The following is a 17031-nucleotide window of genomic DNA, read 5'->3' on the forward strand; positions in this document are numbered from 1 at the left end:
TGTCTCACACTGGGTTTACACTGGGTTTACATGGGTTTACGTTATTTTACGCTGGTTTTACATGGGTTTACACTGGTTTTACACTGATTTTACATGGGTTTATGTTACTTTATGCTGGTTTTACACAGGTTCACATGGGTTTCCACTGTCTCACACTGGGTTTACATGGGTTTACACTGGCTTTATGTTATTTTACGCTGGTTTTACATGGGTTTACACTGGTTTTACATGGTTTTATGTTATTTTATGCTGGTTTTGCACAGGTTCACATGGGTTTACACTGTCTCACACTGGATTTACATGGGTTTACACTGGGTTTACGTTATTTTACGCTGGTTTTACATGGGTTTACACTGGTTTTACATGGTTTTATGTTATTCTATGCTGGTTTTACACAGGTTCACATGGATTTACACTGTCTCACACTGGGTTTACACTAGTTTTACATGGATTTACATTGTTTTACACTGGACCCCTCCATTTCCAGGGTCGCAGGGGCGAGCCCATGGCCAGGCGTCCCTCCGCTGTCATGCCGGGGTGCCCATGCCGGGCTGTGTCCTTGTTCCTCGTGACACATCCACGCTTATTCACCAAAATTGAGCTGAAGGCACCCCCAGACCCCCAAAACCACCTGCAGCTGGAGATATTTTTATGATTAATTGGGGGTTTTGGGGTTGTTGTGGGATTATTTTTATTTATTTTTTTTTTCTGCACCACGGCAAGCGTGGCTGCCTCCTTCCAGCCGGGTTATTTGGCAACAAGCCCAGCCCGGCTGGGGCACCCTCCGCTCACCCGTGGGTGTCGGTGGGTGGGTGCGTCTGTGTAAGGCAGCGCTGCCGAACCTCCGAGCGCATCCACCGGGAGGAGGAGGAGGAGGAGGAGGAGGAGGAGGAAGGGGGGGTGGGGGGGTGGCGGAGGGAGGGAGCAATTGAATTTCAAACACAAACAACCGCATGGGGCACGGACCCACCGCGCCGCGCCGCTCCTAGCACCGCGGGCCGGGGCTGCCGCCGCCCCCCGCCCCGGGCTCTCCGCCGGGCCCGCCGCGCTGGGGGGCTTCCCTTCCGCCCCCCCCTTTTAGTATTAGTTTATTTTTTTTGTTGCTAATCCTTACCTCGCCGCGTTTTGCCTCCCAAACTTCAGCCTTAACCCCCCCCTTCCCCTCTCCCCTGCCCGCCCCCCCCCCCCCCCCCTTCCCTCCCCGTTCCTCCCGGGAGGAGCCGCCAGCCAAGATGTCCCGGTCCAACCGGCAGAAGGAATACAAATGCGGGGACCTGGTCTTCGCCAAGATGAAGGGTTACCCGCACTGGCCTGCCCGGGTAAGGAACCGGGGAAGGAACGGGGGGGGGGGAAGGCCACGGGTCCCACCGGTTCCCCCCCCCCCCCCCCCGGGTGCTCCCCGTTGCATAACGCGGCCGGCCGCACGCCGCAGCCGGTGTCCCGGGGCCGGGCTGCAGCGGCGGGGGGGGGGGGACCCGCACCGGGGTCAGGCTTCCCCGGTGTAGCTTGGGGCGGGGGGGGGGGGGGCTGCCGGTTTTCGGCTGGATCCAACTTTACCGGCACCTTATGTAAGGCCGGGCCCCGCTCCCCGGGGCGGAAAAGTTGGGGGTTATTCGTTACCGGGGGGGTTGGGGGGGGGGGGGGGAACGCGCTTTCTGGTGATTCTGTTGGGTTTGGGGGGGGTTAAGGTGTTGGAAACAACGTCCCGGACCCCTTTTGTGCTGGTTCCCTCCCGGGGGGGGGGGCAGAGACAGGTGGGGGGGTCACGGGTGGGGGCTTTTGCCACCGCGTGGCAGTGGGGAGCACCCCCCCCCCCGGCCCGGGTTGCTCCTGCTCGTTTGGGTGCCCGCAGCAGCACCCACGGGGCAGGACGAGCCCCCCCCCACCCCGAGCAGCGGGATGAAGCCGTGACCTGGGCCGCATCCTGCACCGGAGCACGAGGCCGACCCGCGCCTCCTCCCCGGGGTGACCCCCCCCCCCGCGCCCCGGTATGGCCCTGGGGGGGGTGTCCCGTTCCCGCACCACGGCCCCCCCCCCGCTCCATGGGGGCACCGGGACCCCCGCGAGGTGTGGGGGAGGCTCCCGCTGCGGGGACTCGCTGCTCCACTTCACCCGTGATTTGGGGGAGACTGGGGGGGGTGCTTAGCCACCCCCCCCCCCCCCATCCCTTCTTGCTTTGCCAGCGCGTCCCCAAGTGTGTCCCCCGGGTCCCGCGTGGCCTTACCTCTCACCGGGGCCCCGGGTGCCAAATAGGTGCCAGCGCTCGCTGGGAGTTTGGCTTTGACAAATCAATATCAAAAATCAATTCCTGAAGACTTAGAACCGGGGGGGGGACACACACACCCCACGGGGGGAAGGGTGGGGGTGTCGAGGCGGGGTGCCGGACTCGGTGTCTGCCAGGCCCACCGCCCGGCTTGCTCCCACCCGAGCAGCGGTCCTGGGTGTCGAGTGGATGCAGGGGGTCCCCGAGCATCTGGGGGGGGGGGGCTTGTGTTCAGTACCACGCACCCGGTCCCCCCCTCGGGATAAAGCGCCTCGGCCACGCTCGCCAAGAGCCATCGGGGCCTGATCCTTCCCCGGGTGGCTGAGCGGCGGCTCGGCCGGGTGGCCGTGGGGAAGCTCTGGCTACAGAACACACCGCTGGTTATTTTTAAGCGGTTGATGATGCAGTTTAATATTTCCTTGGAGTGTTCCCCCCCGCTTCTCCCCACCGCCACCCCCCCACACACACACACCACCCTCCCCACCGGGCTTTGCTGCAAAGGGCGCTGGGCCACCGGCAAACCCCAAATTAAACCGAAACGGGGAGGAATCGCAAAGCGCAGCGGGCTTTAAAGGCCGAGGATCCCCCCCCCTCCATCCCCTCCTCCTTCCCCTCCTCGGGTTTGAATAACTTTTGTTTGGTTTGTAGGGTTCTGGCGGGGAGGCCGGGAGGGGGTGGGGAGGCGTTCGGATTTGGCACTGGCCTCCCAACGCGCGTTTGAAAGCGGCTTTGCGAGGAGGAGCCGGAGGGATCCCTGGGAGCCCGGCGCCTGCTTCCACCACCGCTTCCCTTTCGGAGAGGGGGAGCGATGCTCCCCTGGCCCCCAACGCCCACCCGCTGCTTCGTCCTCCTTCACCCATCCCATCTCGGCGGGGTTTGGCCCCGCTTCCCAAAAAGCCGCTCTGATGGGTGCTCCGTCGCACCCCATCGCTACGGGGACGGAGGGGGGGGTGAAGCCAGGTCGGGGCTCGCGCAGCCTCGTGCCGGGCTGAGCTCCCGGAGACCAAATTAGCGCCTGCGTGTCCTGCGCGGGGCCGGGCCCGCTCGGGTTTCACGCTGTGCTGGGCTCCCAGCAGCCGGTTTCACCGCCACCATCATGGCAGGAGCGTTTCGGGGCCGCTCAGGCAGGCGGGGAGTAGGTTTCCCCCCTCCAAAAACAGCGGGCGGTCGAGGAAGGCTGCCCTCCCCAAGCTCGGGGGGAGCTACTGGCTTGAACGGGGTGGGTTTTGGGGTGCCATCGCGGGTGGGGGTGCAGCAGGCAGGGTTTGCCCGTGACTAATCAGGTGCTGTGACGAAACGTTACCCGGCTGCGCGTGGCGTTCGCTGGGATATTTGTTCCCAACCAGGTGTGGCTGGAGCAGAAAGGAACGGCGAGGGAAGAAATGGAGGGGGGAGAGCCGGGGGCACCGCGGGGAGCTGGCCTATGCTCTGGGGACGGCGCTCGCGGTCCCCCCGGGGAGACGGCGCCTGGCACCGTCTCCCCACACCAGCAGCTCAGCCCCCCCCGTCAGTGGAACCCCCTCCATGAGAGGGGCAGCACCAAATAGAGGGGAAACTGAGGCACGAAAGCAGGCAGATGAGTCACCAGCGCCCAGAGCGGGAGCCCTGCCTTCCAGCACACGGAGCCATCCTCTTTCCCTCGCCCCGGCTCCGTGGGGTCCCCACCGCCTGGACCCTCGCCGTCGCCTGCCCGTCAGTGCTTCCCTGCTGCCGTGGCCGGATCCGCAGCCCTTCTTCCTTACAGCCCATGACTTGTGTGCAGCCCGCCGGCATGGTGTGGGAGCGTGGCAGGGGCCAGCACCGCGCCGGGGGTCCCGCAATCTCTGGCATCCCCCTCCCTGAGCACCTCCTGTTCCCATCGCCGGGCATTCCGTGGGGGTGGAGGGGAGGTGGAGGGCTCCTCGCTGCTGGGTCGGATCCGGCCGCTGTACACGTTGCCACTGTTTCGAGAAGAAAGGGGGTAGTTCACTGCCGGCAGCGGGGACCCGGGGCTCCCCGGTGCCGGGAGAAGCCCACCGCCATGGGGCTCTGCCCCGGCGTCACACCACCGAGGCCAGGCGAGCTCAGTGCCCAGCCCTGGGCACTGGGATGGGGCCACAGCAATGTCCCCTGGGCTGGGGGTGGCCCTGGGTGTGTACATGGCAGTGGCCACGGGGCTCAGAGATGCCCCTGCGTGTGCCCCCCCACGTGCTTTTTCAGCCATGTGTGACCCACATCAATTAATTCCGCTTTCGTGACGGCCGACTCCTCATTGCCAGCCTTCATCCAGCAGTGGGGAAACTGAGGCAGGGGGTGGGCAGCTCCCAGCCTTGCTCCGCTCGCCCTCCGTGGACCCGTTGCAAAGGTCAAGTGCAGAGGTTGGGGGCAGAGTCCGCGCCGGGGTACGTGCCCGTCCCTCCCCTGTCACGCTCCGGAGCTTTCCCTCCCGGGGGGCCTGTCCCAGCCTCTTGTTTCCGGATACCCCCCCAGCCCCGTGGTCCGCGGGTCCGGGCTGGTGACACCGGTGCCGTTCGCAGGAGCTGGCGGGGGGGAACGGCGATGGGCACACGTGTACTGTAAACACGCACACGCCCCCCCCCCCCCCTTGCCACCTTTCCGGCGAGCGCCAGGGATGGACAAACAGAATATCGGACAAACAGAATGTCGGACAAACAGATGGCGGTGCCTCGAGCCCCGGGCAACCGTCACGGGGCAGTTTGGCGGCCGGGTGGGCTGCAAGGCCCTGGCCTTGGGTGGGTGGGGGGCTCCAGGGGGGGTGAGGGGGTTCCAAACAGCCCCAGCCCTCCCATGAGAGCGAAGCTCTTTGGTTTTGGGCAGCGTGAGCCCCCCCGGCGCCTGCCCCTGCTATCGGCGTCCCCACCGGGGTGTCTCGCCTGCCTCCCCGTATCTCCCCGCGCCCCAACTTCCCCACCCGCCCCTGCAGTTAGAGATGCCGCATCCTTTTCTCCGGGGACGGAGGTTTGGGTGGAGAAGGGGCAGATAAGGGGCTGTTTCTCGCGGGGACGGGCTGGGCAGTCGATCCCAGCTGCCGTGTGGATCGGCCGTGGGGGGGGAACAGGAACTTTCCCCAGTGCTGGGCCCACCACTGCCCGTCCCTCGGCTGTGCCGCGACCTTGGCCAAGGACGGTTCCTGGCGTGGGGATGGGGCCGGGCAGCAGTGGGCTCGGGGACCACAGTGCCATGAGGCAGCCGTCCCCGCTGCCCTTGACGCCGCGTGTGCCGCCTTTCCTTGGGGAAGGAGGTTTTAAATCCAGCTGGGGGTGGCGGCTCGGGTGGGCAAGCGCCGGGGGGCTGTTGGCGGGCAGGGGTCCCGCCGGGGCGTGGTGGCCGGTGCGAGGGCGACACCGACCTTTGCACCACCAGGGACCATCTCCACTCACCCTGTCCCTGCTTCCAAAATACCTCCGTGCAACTGGGAGTGCCGGATGGGGGGACCAGGGGGGCTTCCAGGCAGGACGGTGGTGCTGGGAGCCCTGGGGTGCTGGGTGGAGGCACGTCACCGATCCCAAAACGCACCCTGGAAGCTGGAAGACGGATGCAGGAGGACAGCCGGATGCCCCGACCTACATTTAGGCAATGGGGATGGCACGGAAGCGCATCCCACGCTGGTCTAGCTCTCTGGGAGCGGGGACCGTGCATGGGACATCACACCGACTGCCCACTGCGTCCCGGTGCCTGCACAGAGCCCCTTGCCACCATCCCATCCCACCCGCCTGCCCCTGAGGCCATGCCGGCATTGCCACCCGGCACAACGGCATGTGTTAGTTCCTGGATGTTGGGGAATGAAGCTGCACGGTATTCCCAGCTCCGGGAATAAAACTGGGAGAAACCCTTGGCCAGGTTGGCCCTTGAGCATCGCATTTGAGACGGGTCGGTGACATACTGGGAGGAAGGGGGAGAAAAAAACCCAGTGGCAGCCCTGCCACTGGCACCCCGGCTCCGCGCTGGCCCCGCCGACTGGGGAAACTGAGGCTCGGCAAGCCAGGGGGGGTGGCAGTGACTTAGCAAAGGTCGTGCCGTGAGTCAGCAGCGTGCTGGGAACGGGACCCAGCACCCTGGCTGCCGGCTCTGGCACCTTCCTGCCCGGCAACGCGCTGGCACCCGCCCCGAGCCCCCCACCTGCATCCTCCCTCGGCTCCTTCCACCTCCCTTTGAGGCTTTCTCGGGGAATTTATGGCTGTGCTCCTCGCGCTGGCTGGAGGTGGGGGGGGGGGTTATTTTTAGACGCTATAAAAAGCAGCCGGAATCGCTTTCGCTCTATTCCCGCTTGGCGCCTCGGGAATATTCACGCTTGGTGAAATGGCACCTGCCGACAGGGTCGGCGCCGGCTGCTCACGGACCCCCATGGTCCTCACCCCATGGCCGGTGACCCCATTTTGGCTGTGGAGAGGGTGGTCCCAGCAGCAGGATGGCATCACCGGGCACCCCAATACCTCCTGGCTTTTCCCCCCCCACCCCACATCCCCGTGTCCCAACCCAGGGCTGGAGGCGATGCCTCTGGCTTCACCGGCGCCACCGGCACGCCTCTCACACAAATTTGCTGAGCTAAATGTGTCTGAGCCGGTCTAGACAAGAGCTTACGGCGGCCGCTCCTCGGCCGTCCCCACCGGGTGGGAGAAGGGGAAGCCCCCCCCGAGACCCGGCACCGGTGGGCACAGCCACTTGTTTTATTAACCACTGTTCTCGCCCGCGGTGTCGCTGGCCGGTGGGTGAATTCCTGAGGAATAATGTTTTCCTCCCTCCCTGGGCAGTGTCGGTCGGTCATTCGGATGCGGCGTGTGGGACACCCGTGTCCCAGCTGGTGGGTGACATCCCGGTGGCGGGGGGAGCCGGGGCTCTGCCCTCCCCGATTCTCACCCCATCCTTTGTGTCACACAGATCGACGAGATGCCGGAAGCTGCAGTAAAATCCTCCTCCAATAAATACCAAGTCTTCTTCTTTGGGACCCACGAAACGTGAGTAGGGCCCCGGCACACCCGGGAGATGTGGCTGAGGGGGGCACTAACGGATCGACCCCTCCGAATGGCCCTGGGGGTTTTGGGGAGAGGTGAGACACCCCCCCCCGGCTGCCATCCCTCACTGCTTCCCCTCTCCCCGCGCAGGGCGTTCCTGGGGCCCAAAGACCTCTTCCCCTACGAAGAATGCAAGGAGAAGTTTGGGAAACCCAACAAACGGAAAGGGTTCAGCGAAGGTTTGTGGGAGATCGAGAACAACCCCACCGTCAAAGCCTCCGGCTATCAGGTGGGTCACGAGCTGGGGGGGGGGATCCCAGCGCCTCGCGTCCCCCTCCTTCCCCCCTGTTCCCCCTTCCTGGGTCCCCCTCTGCGAGTCCCCCGTGTTGCCTCCAGCCCACCCAGAAGAAGACCTGCCCCGAGGACGCCGAGCCGGAGCGGGAGCCGGAGGGCGACGGGGAGAAGAAGGGCAACGCAGAGGGCAGCAGCGATGAGGAGGGGAAGCTGGTGATCGATGAGCAGTCCAAGGAGAAGAACGAGAAAGCCGGGATCAAGAGGAAAGCGGAAGATGCTTTGGAGGTAAGGGGACGTTGGGGACGGGGACGCGTCGAGGTGGGGTTCGGGGCTGGGCTGAGCCAATCTCCCCCCCGCCCAGGACTCCCCCAAACGCACCAAGGAGGCGGAGGGGCAGGAAGGGGAGAAGAAGGTAGACAACGAAGAGGCCCCCAAGGAGGAGCCGAAACCCAACCCGGCCGAAGGGGAGAAGGAGAAGAACAGCGACGCCGCCGGCATGCCGGACGCCAACGAAGCCAAGCAGGAGGGCAAGGAGAAGGCGGGCGCGGAGGAGGTCAGAGATCACAAGGAGAGGTGAGGGTGGTGCGGTGACCCCCAGCCCCAACAGCCGGGCTCCTCCTTGCCCATCCCGGGCACGGGGGATCGTCCCCGGCGGTGCGGAGAGGGGGGTCCCGGTGCTGCGGGGTCCGTGATTGAGCGCCCGGGTCTCTTCTTGGCTCCCGCAGCCTGTAGCGGCCTCCCTGGCGAGCTGATCTTCCCGCCTGCCCCTTCCCCGCTGGGCTCCCTGGGTGCTGCCCCGTCTCGCCCTCGTCGGCTCGTCGCGTCCGCAGCTCCGGACAAGAGAAACAAACCGAAAATGAAATTTAAAAAAAAAAAAAAAGAAAAAAGAAAAAAAAAAGAGAGAGAGAAATGAAGAGAAACCCGGTAACACGAACCCCTGAACCGACCCGCATCTCCCAGCCCCGCCGTCGCGGGGCGCATGCTTTGTATTAGTGATTTCTAGGGGGCTGATCAGTTGATTTGAAATAAAAGCGATTCATGCCTTTTTAAAGCGCTTCCACCAGCGTCTCCATGCCCCGGGGTTGGCCCCTTCCCGCTGCGCTGCCGATTTCGGGCCCCTTCGGGCTGCCCTAACCCTGCAGCGTCGGGGGGCCGCTGCCGGAGAGGGGCTCCGGCGTCCACCGGCAGCTTCGGTTTGTTTTCTCGGTGCTGGAGGGGGACCAGGAGGAAATGCAGAAAGGGATGGGAGCGCACGGGGAGCTGCGGGCTGTTCCTGGGGAGAGAAGTGGTTGAAAGAGGGAAAGGACAGAGGCGGGGGGAAGGTTTTTGGAGGGGAGACGTTTAATGAAATAGAAAAACACAATTCTGCAAGAGAGCAGCGGTGAGTGGCCGGGATGAGGGGCCGTTTCACCCGGGGCTTCGCTGTGCCCTGGCGTGTTAGGGAGCTGGGCCTCCACCGCGTCCCTGCGGCGGGACGGGCCCGGGGAGGAGCGGAGACCCCCCGGTCCCCGGGGAGGAGCGGGGACCCACCCCGGTCCCCGGGGGCGGCAGCGCCTTTGCCCCCCGGGATCGGCCCCGGGGACGATGGCAGCTCCCGCAGCAGAAAATGGAGCCCTGGCCGGCTGCCAGCCCCGCCGCGGGACTACAGCTCCCAGCTGCCCGGGCTGGGCGGCCGCTGCCACCGAGGGGCCTGGGCCGGCCATGGGGAACCCCCGCCCCAGACCCCGGCCCCGGGGCAGGGCCCGGGCCTCCGGGAGTACCCCGCCCCGCCCCGGCCCCGCCTGGGGAGCTGCGGGGCCGAGCCCGGGTGGGGGCCGGGGGAGGCCATGGGGGGCGGTGAGGGGCCGGGGGCCGCCCCGCAGCTCGGCCCCACTCCCCGGCCCGGGGCCGCCGGCGGTGGGGGGGGGGGGCGGACACGCGGACACGGGGACTACAACTCCCGGCGTGCCCCGCGGCAGGCCGTGCCGCCTGCGCGTCCCCTCTTTAACCCGCCCGCGACCGCTCCCGGGATGCACCGCGCCAGGGGAGGGGGCTGCGGACTACAGCACCCGGCATGCCCTGCGACGGCGCCCGGCGGGACTACGCGTCCCGGCGTGCACCGCGCCACACCCCACACACCCCACACACCCCCCCCGCCCGTCGAGAGGCGCGGGAGAGACCGGGGGACGCGGAGGTGAGCGCGGGGGGGGGGCGGCTCTGCGGGACGCCTGGGTCCCCTTTGGGGGGGGCCTGCAGGACGCCTGGGTCCCTTTGGGGGGGTGGGGGGGGCTCTGTGGGACGCCTGGGTCCCTTTGGGGGGGGGGGGCCTGCAGGACACCTGGGTCCCTTTGGGGGGGGGGGGCCTGCAGGACACCTGGGTCCCCTTTGGGGGGGGGGGGGGCTGCAGGACGCCTGGGTCCCTTTGGGGGGGGGGGGGGCTGCAGGACGCCTGGGTCCCTTTGGGGGGGGGGGGCCTGCAGGACGCCTGGGTCCCCTTTTGGGGGGGGGGGGGCTCTGTGGGACGCCTGGGTCCCCTTTGGGGGGGGCCTGCAGGACACCTGGGTCCCTTTGGGGGGGTGGGGGGGGCTCTGTGGGACGCCTGGGTCCCTTTGGGGGGGTGGGGGGGGGCTCTGTGGGACGCCTGGGTCCCTTTGGGGGGGGGGGCCTGCAGGACACCTGGGTCCCCTTTGAGGGGGGGGCTCTGTGGGACGCCTGGGTCCCTTTGGGGGGGGAGGCCTGCAGGACACCTGGGTCCCCTTTGGGGGGGGGGGGCTGCAGGACACCTGGGTCCCCTTTGGGGGGGTGGGGGGGGCTCTGTGGGACGCCTGGGTCCTCTTTGGGGGGTGGGGGGGGCTGCGGGACGCCTGTGTCCCTTTTGGGGGGGGGTCTCCGCGGGACGCCTGGGTCCCCTTTGGGAGGGGGGGGGGGCGCTGCAGGACACGTGGGTCCCCTTTGGGGGGGGTGTCTCTGGGGGACACCTGGGTCCCCTTTGGGGGGGGCCTGCAGGACACCTGGGTCCCCTTTGAGGGGGGGGCTCTGTGGGACACCTGGGTCCCTTTGGGGGGGGGGGCCTGCAGGACGCCTGGGTCCCTTTGGGGGGGGGGGGGCTGCAGGACGCCTGGGTCCCCTTTTGGGGGGGGGGGCTCTGTCGGACGCCTGGGTCCCCTTTGGGGGGGGCTGCAGGACACCTGGGTCCCCTTTGGGGGGGGTCTCCGCGGGACGCCTGGGTCCCTTTGGGGGGGTGTGGGGGGCTCTGTGGGACGACTGTGTCCCCTTTGGGGGGTGGGGGGGCTGCGGGACACCTGGGTCCCCTTTGAGGGGGGGGTCTCTGCGGGACACCTGGGTCCCCCCGCACCCATCCGAGGCATGTCACCCCGGGGAGCACAAGCGGGGGGTCCTGGCAGGGCCCCCCCCGACCGCCACCACCCCCCCCCCCCAGCCCCTGCGGCGCCATGCGCCTCTCGGCCCTGCTGTGCGCGGGGCAGCTGCGGCTGCCCCCCGGTTACCGGCACGGCACGTGGCGCCCCACGACCGCCGCCGCCCAGCGCCGCAACCCCCCGGGGCTGCGCCGCCGCAAGGTCTTCGTGGAGCCCATCGCCAGGGAGGACTGGAAGGTGTTTCGGGGTGACACGGTGAGTCTTCCCCCCTCCTTCTCCTCCCCAGGCCCCCCCAAGGCCAGCGGCCGGGCTGGGGGGGCCCCCCCTGATCCCCTCCCTCCGCCGCAGGTCCAGGTCCTCACCGGGAAAGACGCGGGGAAGCAGGCGATGGTCACCCAGGTCGTGCGAGCCCGCAACTGGGTGGTGGTGGAAGGGCTGAACACGGTGAGGCTGGAGCCGGCGGGAGGGATGCCGTGCCGGGGTTGGGGGGCACACGGGCCGTCGGTAACCCCCCCGTCCCGTCCCAGCACTACCGCTACGTCAACCGAACTGCCAAATACGCCGGGACCTACATCGCCAGTGAGGCGCCGCTGCTGCTCAGCCAGATCTCACTGGTGGACCCCGAGGACCGGTAACGGCCGCGGCAGGGGGGCAAGGGGACACCACTGTGGCCCCCCCACCGAGTCCTGTCCCCCCCACAACCACTCTCTGCCTGCAGGAAGCCGACGGAGGTGGAATGGCGGTACACGGAGGAGGGCGAGCGGGTCCGCGTCTCCCTGCGCAGCGGCCGGATCATCCCCTTGCCCCTGCGGCAGCGCTGGGACGGCATCGTCCGCGAGCAGTGGATCGGTGAGCGGGGACGGGGGCGGCCGGCTGCCGGCCCGCAGGGGGAAGGTGGGTCCCCCTGAGAGGCTCAGCGCCGTCCCTTGGGCTGCACGCAGACGGCCCGAAGGACACGGCGGTGGAGGATGCGCTGGACAAGACATACCTGCCGTCCCTGAAAACCTTCGAGGAGGAGATCATGGACGCCATGGGGATCGTGGAGACGCGCAGGGCCAAGAAATCCTACTGGTATTAACTGGTGGGGGACGGGGAGGGGACTAGAAACCCCCCCGAGACTGGGGTCTGCAATAAAGACACCCCTTTATTTTCCCCACTTGTGGCGCGTGCTGCTTTCGGCGCAGTCCCCAACTCGCTCACACCGAGCCCTGGGCTGTACAAATCCCAGTTTTATTGCGATTCCCGCCCGGCACCGGGAGCTGAGGGGCTCTGCGCCTGTCCGGGGGGCTCTGCCCCCCCCGTGTCCTCGTCCTCACTGCTGTCCTCGTCCAGGCCTGCCAGCACCGCGCCCAGGGGGGTCCGCGCGGCCACCAGCACCAGGTTGCGCGGGGAGAACCGGGGGTCGAAGAGAGGGATGAGACCGCACTGGAAACCTGCAGGGAGAGGGAGGGTCGGTACCGGTACCGGCAGCACCGCCACCCTCTCCCCGCTGCCGCCCCGGCACCCACCTTGCTCCCGCAGGTAGAGCAGGCGGTCGAGGAGGATGAGGGTCTCCACCAGCGGAGCCAGCAGCAGGGTGAGGCTGAAGAAAGCCACCACCTTGTGCTGCTGCTCCAGCATGGCCCCGACGGCTTCCGTCTCCAGCGGGACAGTAGCCGGATCCAGCCCCACGCGGGGCAGCCCCAGGCGGGCGTACCTGCGGGGTAACATCCCGCTAAGGGCGAAGAGGTGGGGGGGCGACGCAGAGGGGTGTCCCCCCCACCCCAAACTCACTGGGGGAAGCTGAGGGCGTGCGCCTTCTTCACCGTTTGCACACCCAGGCGCTTCTTGCTGGGGTCGGCCGCCCGGATGAGGGTCTCGAGGACAGCGCGGTAGCAGTGGGCGCGCAGAGAGCCGCTCTCCGTGCACAACCGTCCCCCGTATTCCTCCAGCGCGTGGCAGGCAGCTTCCCGTGCCCGGTAGGAGAGCTCATGGCCCGGTAAACCGGCTACCCAAGTGCTTAGGGGGTAGCCGGGGGGGGAACCGGGGAGCTCTGGGGGGGGTGGACAGCTTCATGTAGCAGCAGGCCACCGAGGCGACTGCGGCCACGGCGGGGCTGCGGGCGAAGTGGCGCAGCAGGGCCGGGCTGAGGTCCCCGCAGGCGTGCAGCCCCGTCACCAGCACCTGCTCCCCACCCTCGGACCCCCCCGGACCCCCCAACGGGTTCTTGGCGGCGGGACCCGGCCCCAGGGGGTCGGGGGGCAGCAGGAACTCCCCCCAGGGAGCCGTGGGATCCAGGCGGCCGGCCACGTGGCGTGGGCACCGGGGGGTGAGGGGAGATGGGGGGTGGCGGGGGGGGTTCTGGCGGTGCCGGGGGGGCCCCTCGTTTCCCAGCACCCCCGTTTTCCCCAGCTCCCGCAGCAGCTCCCGGTCAAAGCGCTCTGCCATGCCGGCCAGGCGGCCGTCGCCCTCCACTGCCGTGACGGATAAGCCGAGGCCGAAGGCCAGGAAGCGCGAGAGGTGACCCTGGGGGGGGACGGGGACACGCGCTCAGCTTGGGGTCGGGGGGGGCATCCCCTCAGGGCCCCCCCGTCACCCCCTGCTCCTACCTGCCCCGCTCCGACGTCCACCACACGGTCGCAGCCGGTGGCCTGGCTCAGTCGCTGCAGCAGCTGCGGGGAGAGGAGGGGTTTGGGGGGGGCTGCAGGGGGGGTTTGGGGGGGCGGGGGGGGGAGCACCCACCTTCCCCAGGCGCCGGATCTCGTGCTGCTTTTTGGGCTTGACGTGGCGGCGGAGCAGGGGGTGCAGGCGGGTGCTCTGGCAGGGGGGGCGGGGGGCCCCCCCCGGGCGGCCGCGGGGGAAGGCGAGGGCCCGGGTGGCGGCGGCGAAGGCCAGGAGGGAGAGGGGCCAGGTGGCCCCCGGCCCCCCCCGGCCCCCCAGGAGCGCGGCCAGCTGTGGGGCGGTGGCAGTGGCCAGGGCGGCCTGCCAGGGCGGGGGGAGCTGTGCCCACAGCCCCTCGGCGAAGAAGTCCTGCGGGAGGGGGGGTCAGCGGTGGGGGGGACACACGTGGGGACGTGGGGGGGACACACGTGGGGACACTCACGATGACGTAGGCGTCGAGCAGGGGCCGGTAGAGCGACAGGAGGCGGATGATGTCGGCCGCTCGCTGCTGCTCCCGCTGCAGGGCGGGGTGGGGGGGGGGCCACCATGGGGGCGGCTGGGGTGTCGTCAGCCCCAGGGCTCTGACATCACGCTGGGGTGCATCCCCCGGGGCTCTGACGTCATTCTGGGACGTGGCCCCTGAGGCTGTGACGTCACCCTGGGGTGCGTCCCCTGGGGCTGCGATGTCACCGCAGGATGCCAGGCCCCTCCGCTGGCTGTGATCTCACAAGGCTGTCGCATCATCAGGCATAACATGTCTCAGTGGCCATGACATCACCAGGCAGTGACATCACATAAGGATGCAATCCCCCCTCCCGCAGCCATGATGTCACCGGGCTGTGACATCACCCAGGGAGGCAGCCCCTGTGGCCATGACATCACCAGGTCATGCCATCACCCAGGGATGCAATTTCCCCCCTCCCACGGCCATGACATCACCAGGCCGTGGCATCACCCAGGGATGCAACTGGCCCTCCCGCAGCCATGATGTCACCGGCGCATGACATCACGCAGTGGGGCGCCCCCTGCGGCCATGACATCACCAAGCAGCTCCAGCAATCCTCCCGAGGCCCCCCGCTGGGCAGCGCCGACGACCTGTGACGTCGCGCCGCGCCCTGCCATCGCCCTGACGTCACCCGAGACGTCAGCACCCGCGGGCCGCCCGGGCCATAGAGCCGCGCCGCCGGCGGCCCAGAGCGGCCCCACGCGCCACTCACCGCCCGGCCCCTCCGGCTTCCCGCCGCAGCGCTGCGCATGCGCAGTCGGCCGCGCGGCGCCTAGGGAGCATGCGCAGGGCCGGAGTCACCCGCCCGGGCGCAGGCGTACTGCGTCACTACCGCCCGGTGCCGGGCCGCGCGCATGCGCGCTAGTGGCTAGCGCCACTCCGCGCCGGCCACGCGCCGCTCCGTCGCGAGGGCAGCTTCCGCTTCCGGGGCGCGGAGGTGAGGGGGGCGGTGGGGCTGTGGCGGCGGGGGGGGGACGGCGGCGGGGCCGGGGGCCTTTGGGGAGGGGGGGGCGTGTGTCGTTGCTGGGCGAACCCCGGTGCTGAGCTGCCTCTCCCCGCCGCAGGCAGGACCGGCCCGGCCGGCTGGGGGCTGTCGCGGGTCCCCGCCGCCCCCGGGGCCCGCCATGGCGGATTTGATCCTCAACGTGGACTTCGCCCCCTCCGAGCGCCCCAGGAAGAAGGAGACCGGCAACCGAAAGCACAAGAGCTTCCTGCAGCGGCGGCGGGCGCTGGAGCAGCGGGGCGTGCTGAAGCAGAAGCAGCTGCCGGCGGTCCCGCCGCCGCCCGGGAGAGGCTCCCAGAAGAAGCCGGGCCCCGGGGGCAGGAGGGGCAGCAGGCAGGGAGCGGCGGCCGCGAGAGGCCCGGAGAAGCCGAACTCCATCCAGCCCAAGCCGTGCCTCGAAGCCAACGGTCCCGCGTCCATCGCTCCGCCCGGCGCGGCCGCGCAGAACGGCTCCAGAGTGACGGGAGTTCCCTCGAAACCAAAGACAACGGCCCGCGGCACGGCCAAGGGGAACCAAAGAGCCCCCGCCTTCCCCGTGCAGCCCAGCAAACTGGTGGCCATAGACTGTGAGATGGTGGGCACGGGGCCCGGCGGGCGCACCAGCGACCTGGCCCGCTGCAGCATCGTGGGCTACCAGGGCGACGTCGTGTACGACCAGTACATCCGCCCCGCCGCCCCCATCGTGGACTACCGCACCCGCTGGAGCGGCATTCGGCGGCAGCACATGGCGAACGCCGTCCCCTTCAACAAGGCTCAGCAAGAGGTGCGCTCCCGCCGCCCTCGCACGCGTTTCTGGGGGTGACGCGGCCTCGAGGGGGAACACGCAGGGCTGGGCTCTTCGTCTCGTGGGGTTTGTCAGGCTGCGGGGACTCGCCTGTGCAGGCCAGGGCTGCCTGTGTCCCCGTCTGGTCTCTGCAGCAGAGGGAGCGTCTCCCCACGCGGCCGCTGCTCCCTTTCACACCCACCTCTTCACATCGACCTGCGTCTCCCCACAGGCAGTGGGGCAGCCCCACATGCCCGGGCGCGAGCAGCACTCTGCTGCGGGGCAGAAACCTCCCGCAGAGCGTGGAACGGGCTGTCGGGTGTCTTAAACCCCCCCTTTCATCCCCCCTCTTCCTCAGATCCTGCGCATCCTCTCCGGGAAGATCGTGGTCGGCCACGCCATCTACAACGACTTCAAGGCACTCAAGTACTTCCACCCCAAAGCGCTCACCCGGGACACGTCCAAAATCCCCTTGCTGAACCGTAAGGGTGGCTTCCCGGAGAACGTCACCGTCTCCCTGAAGCGCCTCGCCAAGGAGCTGCTGCACAAGGACATCCAGGTAGCTCAGCCGGATCCTCCGGCCAGGTCCTCCTCCCCGATCTCGGCGGCCGCCACGGGGTGCCGCTGCGAGGCTGCTGCCTCAGCCGGGAGGTCCCCATGCTCCCCCAAGAGCTGGGGAGCAACTTGGGGACCCCCCTGTGCCGCACCGGGGTGACAGGAGGGGGAAAGGTCCATCCCTGGGGAAAGACGGGGGTTTTACCCACCGTCCTGAGATCAGGGTGCCCTGAGTTCAGCTGCTGCTGCAAGTCCTGGGGCAAGGCAGCACTGTGCCTCAGTTTCCCCTTCCCTGGAAGCCAGCCCGCAGGAGAAGGAGCCCTCGCAGCATCGGGGGGGCTTTTTCCCTCTCAGCCGGTGTCGGAGAGGTGGCTCAGGCTGTACCCATCCCCTGTCACTGTCCCCAACAGGTCGGGAAAAGTGGCCACTCCTCGGTGGAAGACGCCCGAGCCACCATGGAGCTCTACAAGATGGTGGAGGCGGAGTGGGAGCAACACCTGATGCTGAACCCCGAGCAGGAGTGACGGCTCCACGGACCGATCCTGCACCCCAAGAGGGGCCTGGAGCCCACGGGGAGGACCAGCGAGCGCCATGGGGCCGCTCCATCCGTCCGAGGGGCCGCTCCATCCATCCGGGCGAGGTAGCGGGGACGGAGAGACGGTGGGAGCATGGAGCTGGCCGTGACCATCCCTTGTCCCTG

At 68.3% G+C, this 17031-nt stretch overlaps 4 protein-coding genes across 4 annotated transcripts; 3 read left to right on the forward strand and 1 right to left on the reverse strand.

Annotated features, from left to right (window-relative positions):
• The first annotated feature begins 1192 nt into the window (after positions 1 to 1192).
• On the forward strand, positions 1193 to 8269 carry HDGF (heparin binding growth factor). Its single transcript, XM_059832317.1, has 6 exons — positions 1193 to 1319; positions 7142 to 7218; positions 7366 to 7504; positions 7612 to 7794; positions 7871 to 8082; positions 8235 to 8269. Exons 1-6 carry the CDS (start codon positions 1233 to 1235, stop codon positions 8239 to 8241), a joined length of 705 nt encoding a protein of 234 aa, XP_059688300.1. The 5' UTR covers positions 1193 to 1232; the 3' UTR covers positions 8242 to 8269.
• A 2659-nt stretch (positions 8270 to 10928) lies between these two features.
• On the forward strand, positions 10929 to 12017 carry MRPL24 (mitochondrial ribosomal protein L24). The gene is made up of 5 exons (XM_059832370.1): positions 10929 to 11120; positions 11214 to 11309; positions 11393 to 11496; positions 11584 to 11714; positions 11807 to 12017. Exons 1-5 carry the CDS (start codon positions 10941 to 10943, stop codon positions 11941 to 11943), a joined length of 648 nt encoding a protein of 215 aa, XP_059688353.1. The 5' UTR covers positions 10929 to 10940; the 3' UTR covers positions 11944 to 12017.
• A 78-nt stretch (positions 12018 to 12095) lies between these two features.
• On the reverse strand, positions 12096 to 14866 carry METTL25B (methyltransferase like 25B). The gene is given in 8 exon segments (XM_059832096.1): positions 12096 to 12298; positions 12374 to 12561; positions 12639 to 12905; positions 12907 to 13370; positions 13454 to 13516; positions 13587 to 13874; positions 13948 to 14022; positions 14723 to 14866. Coding segments are annotated over 8 exon segments (1692 nt in total).
• Positions 14867 to 15134: 268 nt separating this feature from the next.
• Positions 15135 to 17031, forward strand: ISG20L2 (interferon stimulated exonuclease gene 20 like 2). The gene is made up of 3 exons (XM_059832097.1): positions 15135 to 15776; positions 16135 to 16335; positions 16742 to 17031. The coding sequence occupies exons 1-3, from the start codon at positions 15135 to 15137 to the stop codon at positions 16853 to 16855; spliced, it is 957 nt and encodes a 318-aa protein (XP_059688080.1). The 3' UTR covers positions 16856 to 17031.

Source organism: Gavia stellata, chromosome 33 (genome assembly GCF_030936135.1).
Source record: "Gavia stellata isolate bGavSte3 chromosome 33, bGavSte3.hap2, whole genome shotgun sequence".
Classification (NCBI taxonomy): domain Eukaryota; kingdom Metazoa; phylum Chordata; class Aves; order Gaviiformes; family Gaviidae; genus Gavia; species Gavia stellata.

Excerpts from the sequence above, each read along its gene's own strand:
- HDGF (XM_059832317.1), top strand. The coding sequence starts at position 1,233 with ATGTCCCGGTCCAACCGGCAGAAGGAATACAAATGCGGGGACCTGGTC. Across the intron at positions 7,219-7,365 it reads TTCTTTGGGACCCACGAAAC|GGCGTTCCTGGGGCCCAAAG; the intron begins GTGAGTAGGGCC and ends CTCCCCGCGCAG. Across the intron at positions 7,505-7,611 it reads TCAAAGCCTCCGGCTATCAG|CCCACCCAGAAGAAGACCTG; the intron begins GTGGGTCACGAG and ends TGTTGCCTCCAG.
- MRPL24 (XM_059832370.1), top strand. The coding sequence starts at position 10,941 with ATGCGCCTCTCGGCCCTGCTGTGCGCGGGGCAGCTGCGGCTGCCCCCC. Across the intron at positions 11,121-11,213 it reads AGGTGTTTCGGGGTGACACG|GTCCAGGTCCTCACCGGGAA; the intron begins GTGAGTCTTCCC and ends CCTCCGCCGCAG. Across the intron at positions 11,497-11,583 it reads CTGGTGGACCCCGAGGACCG|GAAGCCGACGGAGGTGGAAT; the intron begins GTAACGGCCGCG and ends CTCTGCCTGCAG.
- ISG20L2 (XM_059832097.1), top strand. The coding sequence starts at position 15,135 with ATGGCGGATTTGATCCTCAACGTGGACTTCGCCCCCTCCGAGCGCCCC. Across the intron at positions 15,777-16,134 it reads TCAACAAGGCTCAGCAAGAG|ATCCTGCGCATCCTCTCCGG; the intron begins GTGCGCTCCCGC and ends CCTCTTCCTCAG. Across the intron at positions 16,336-16,741 it reads TGCTGCACAAGGACATCCAG|GTCGGGAAAAGTGGCCACTC; the intron begins GTAGCTCAGCCG and ends TGTCCCCAACAG.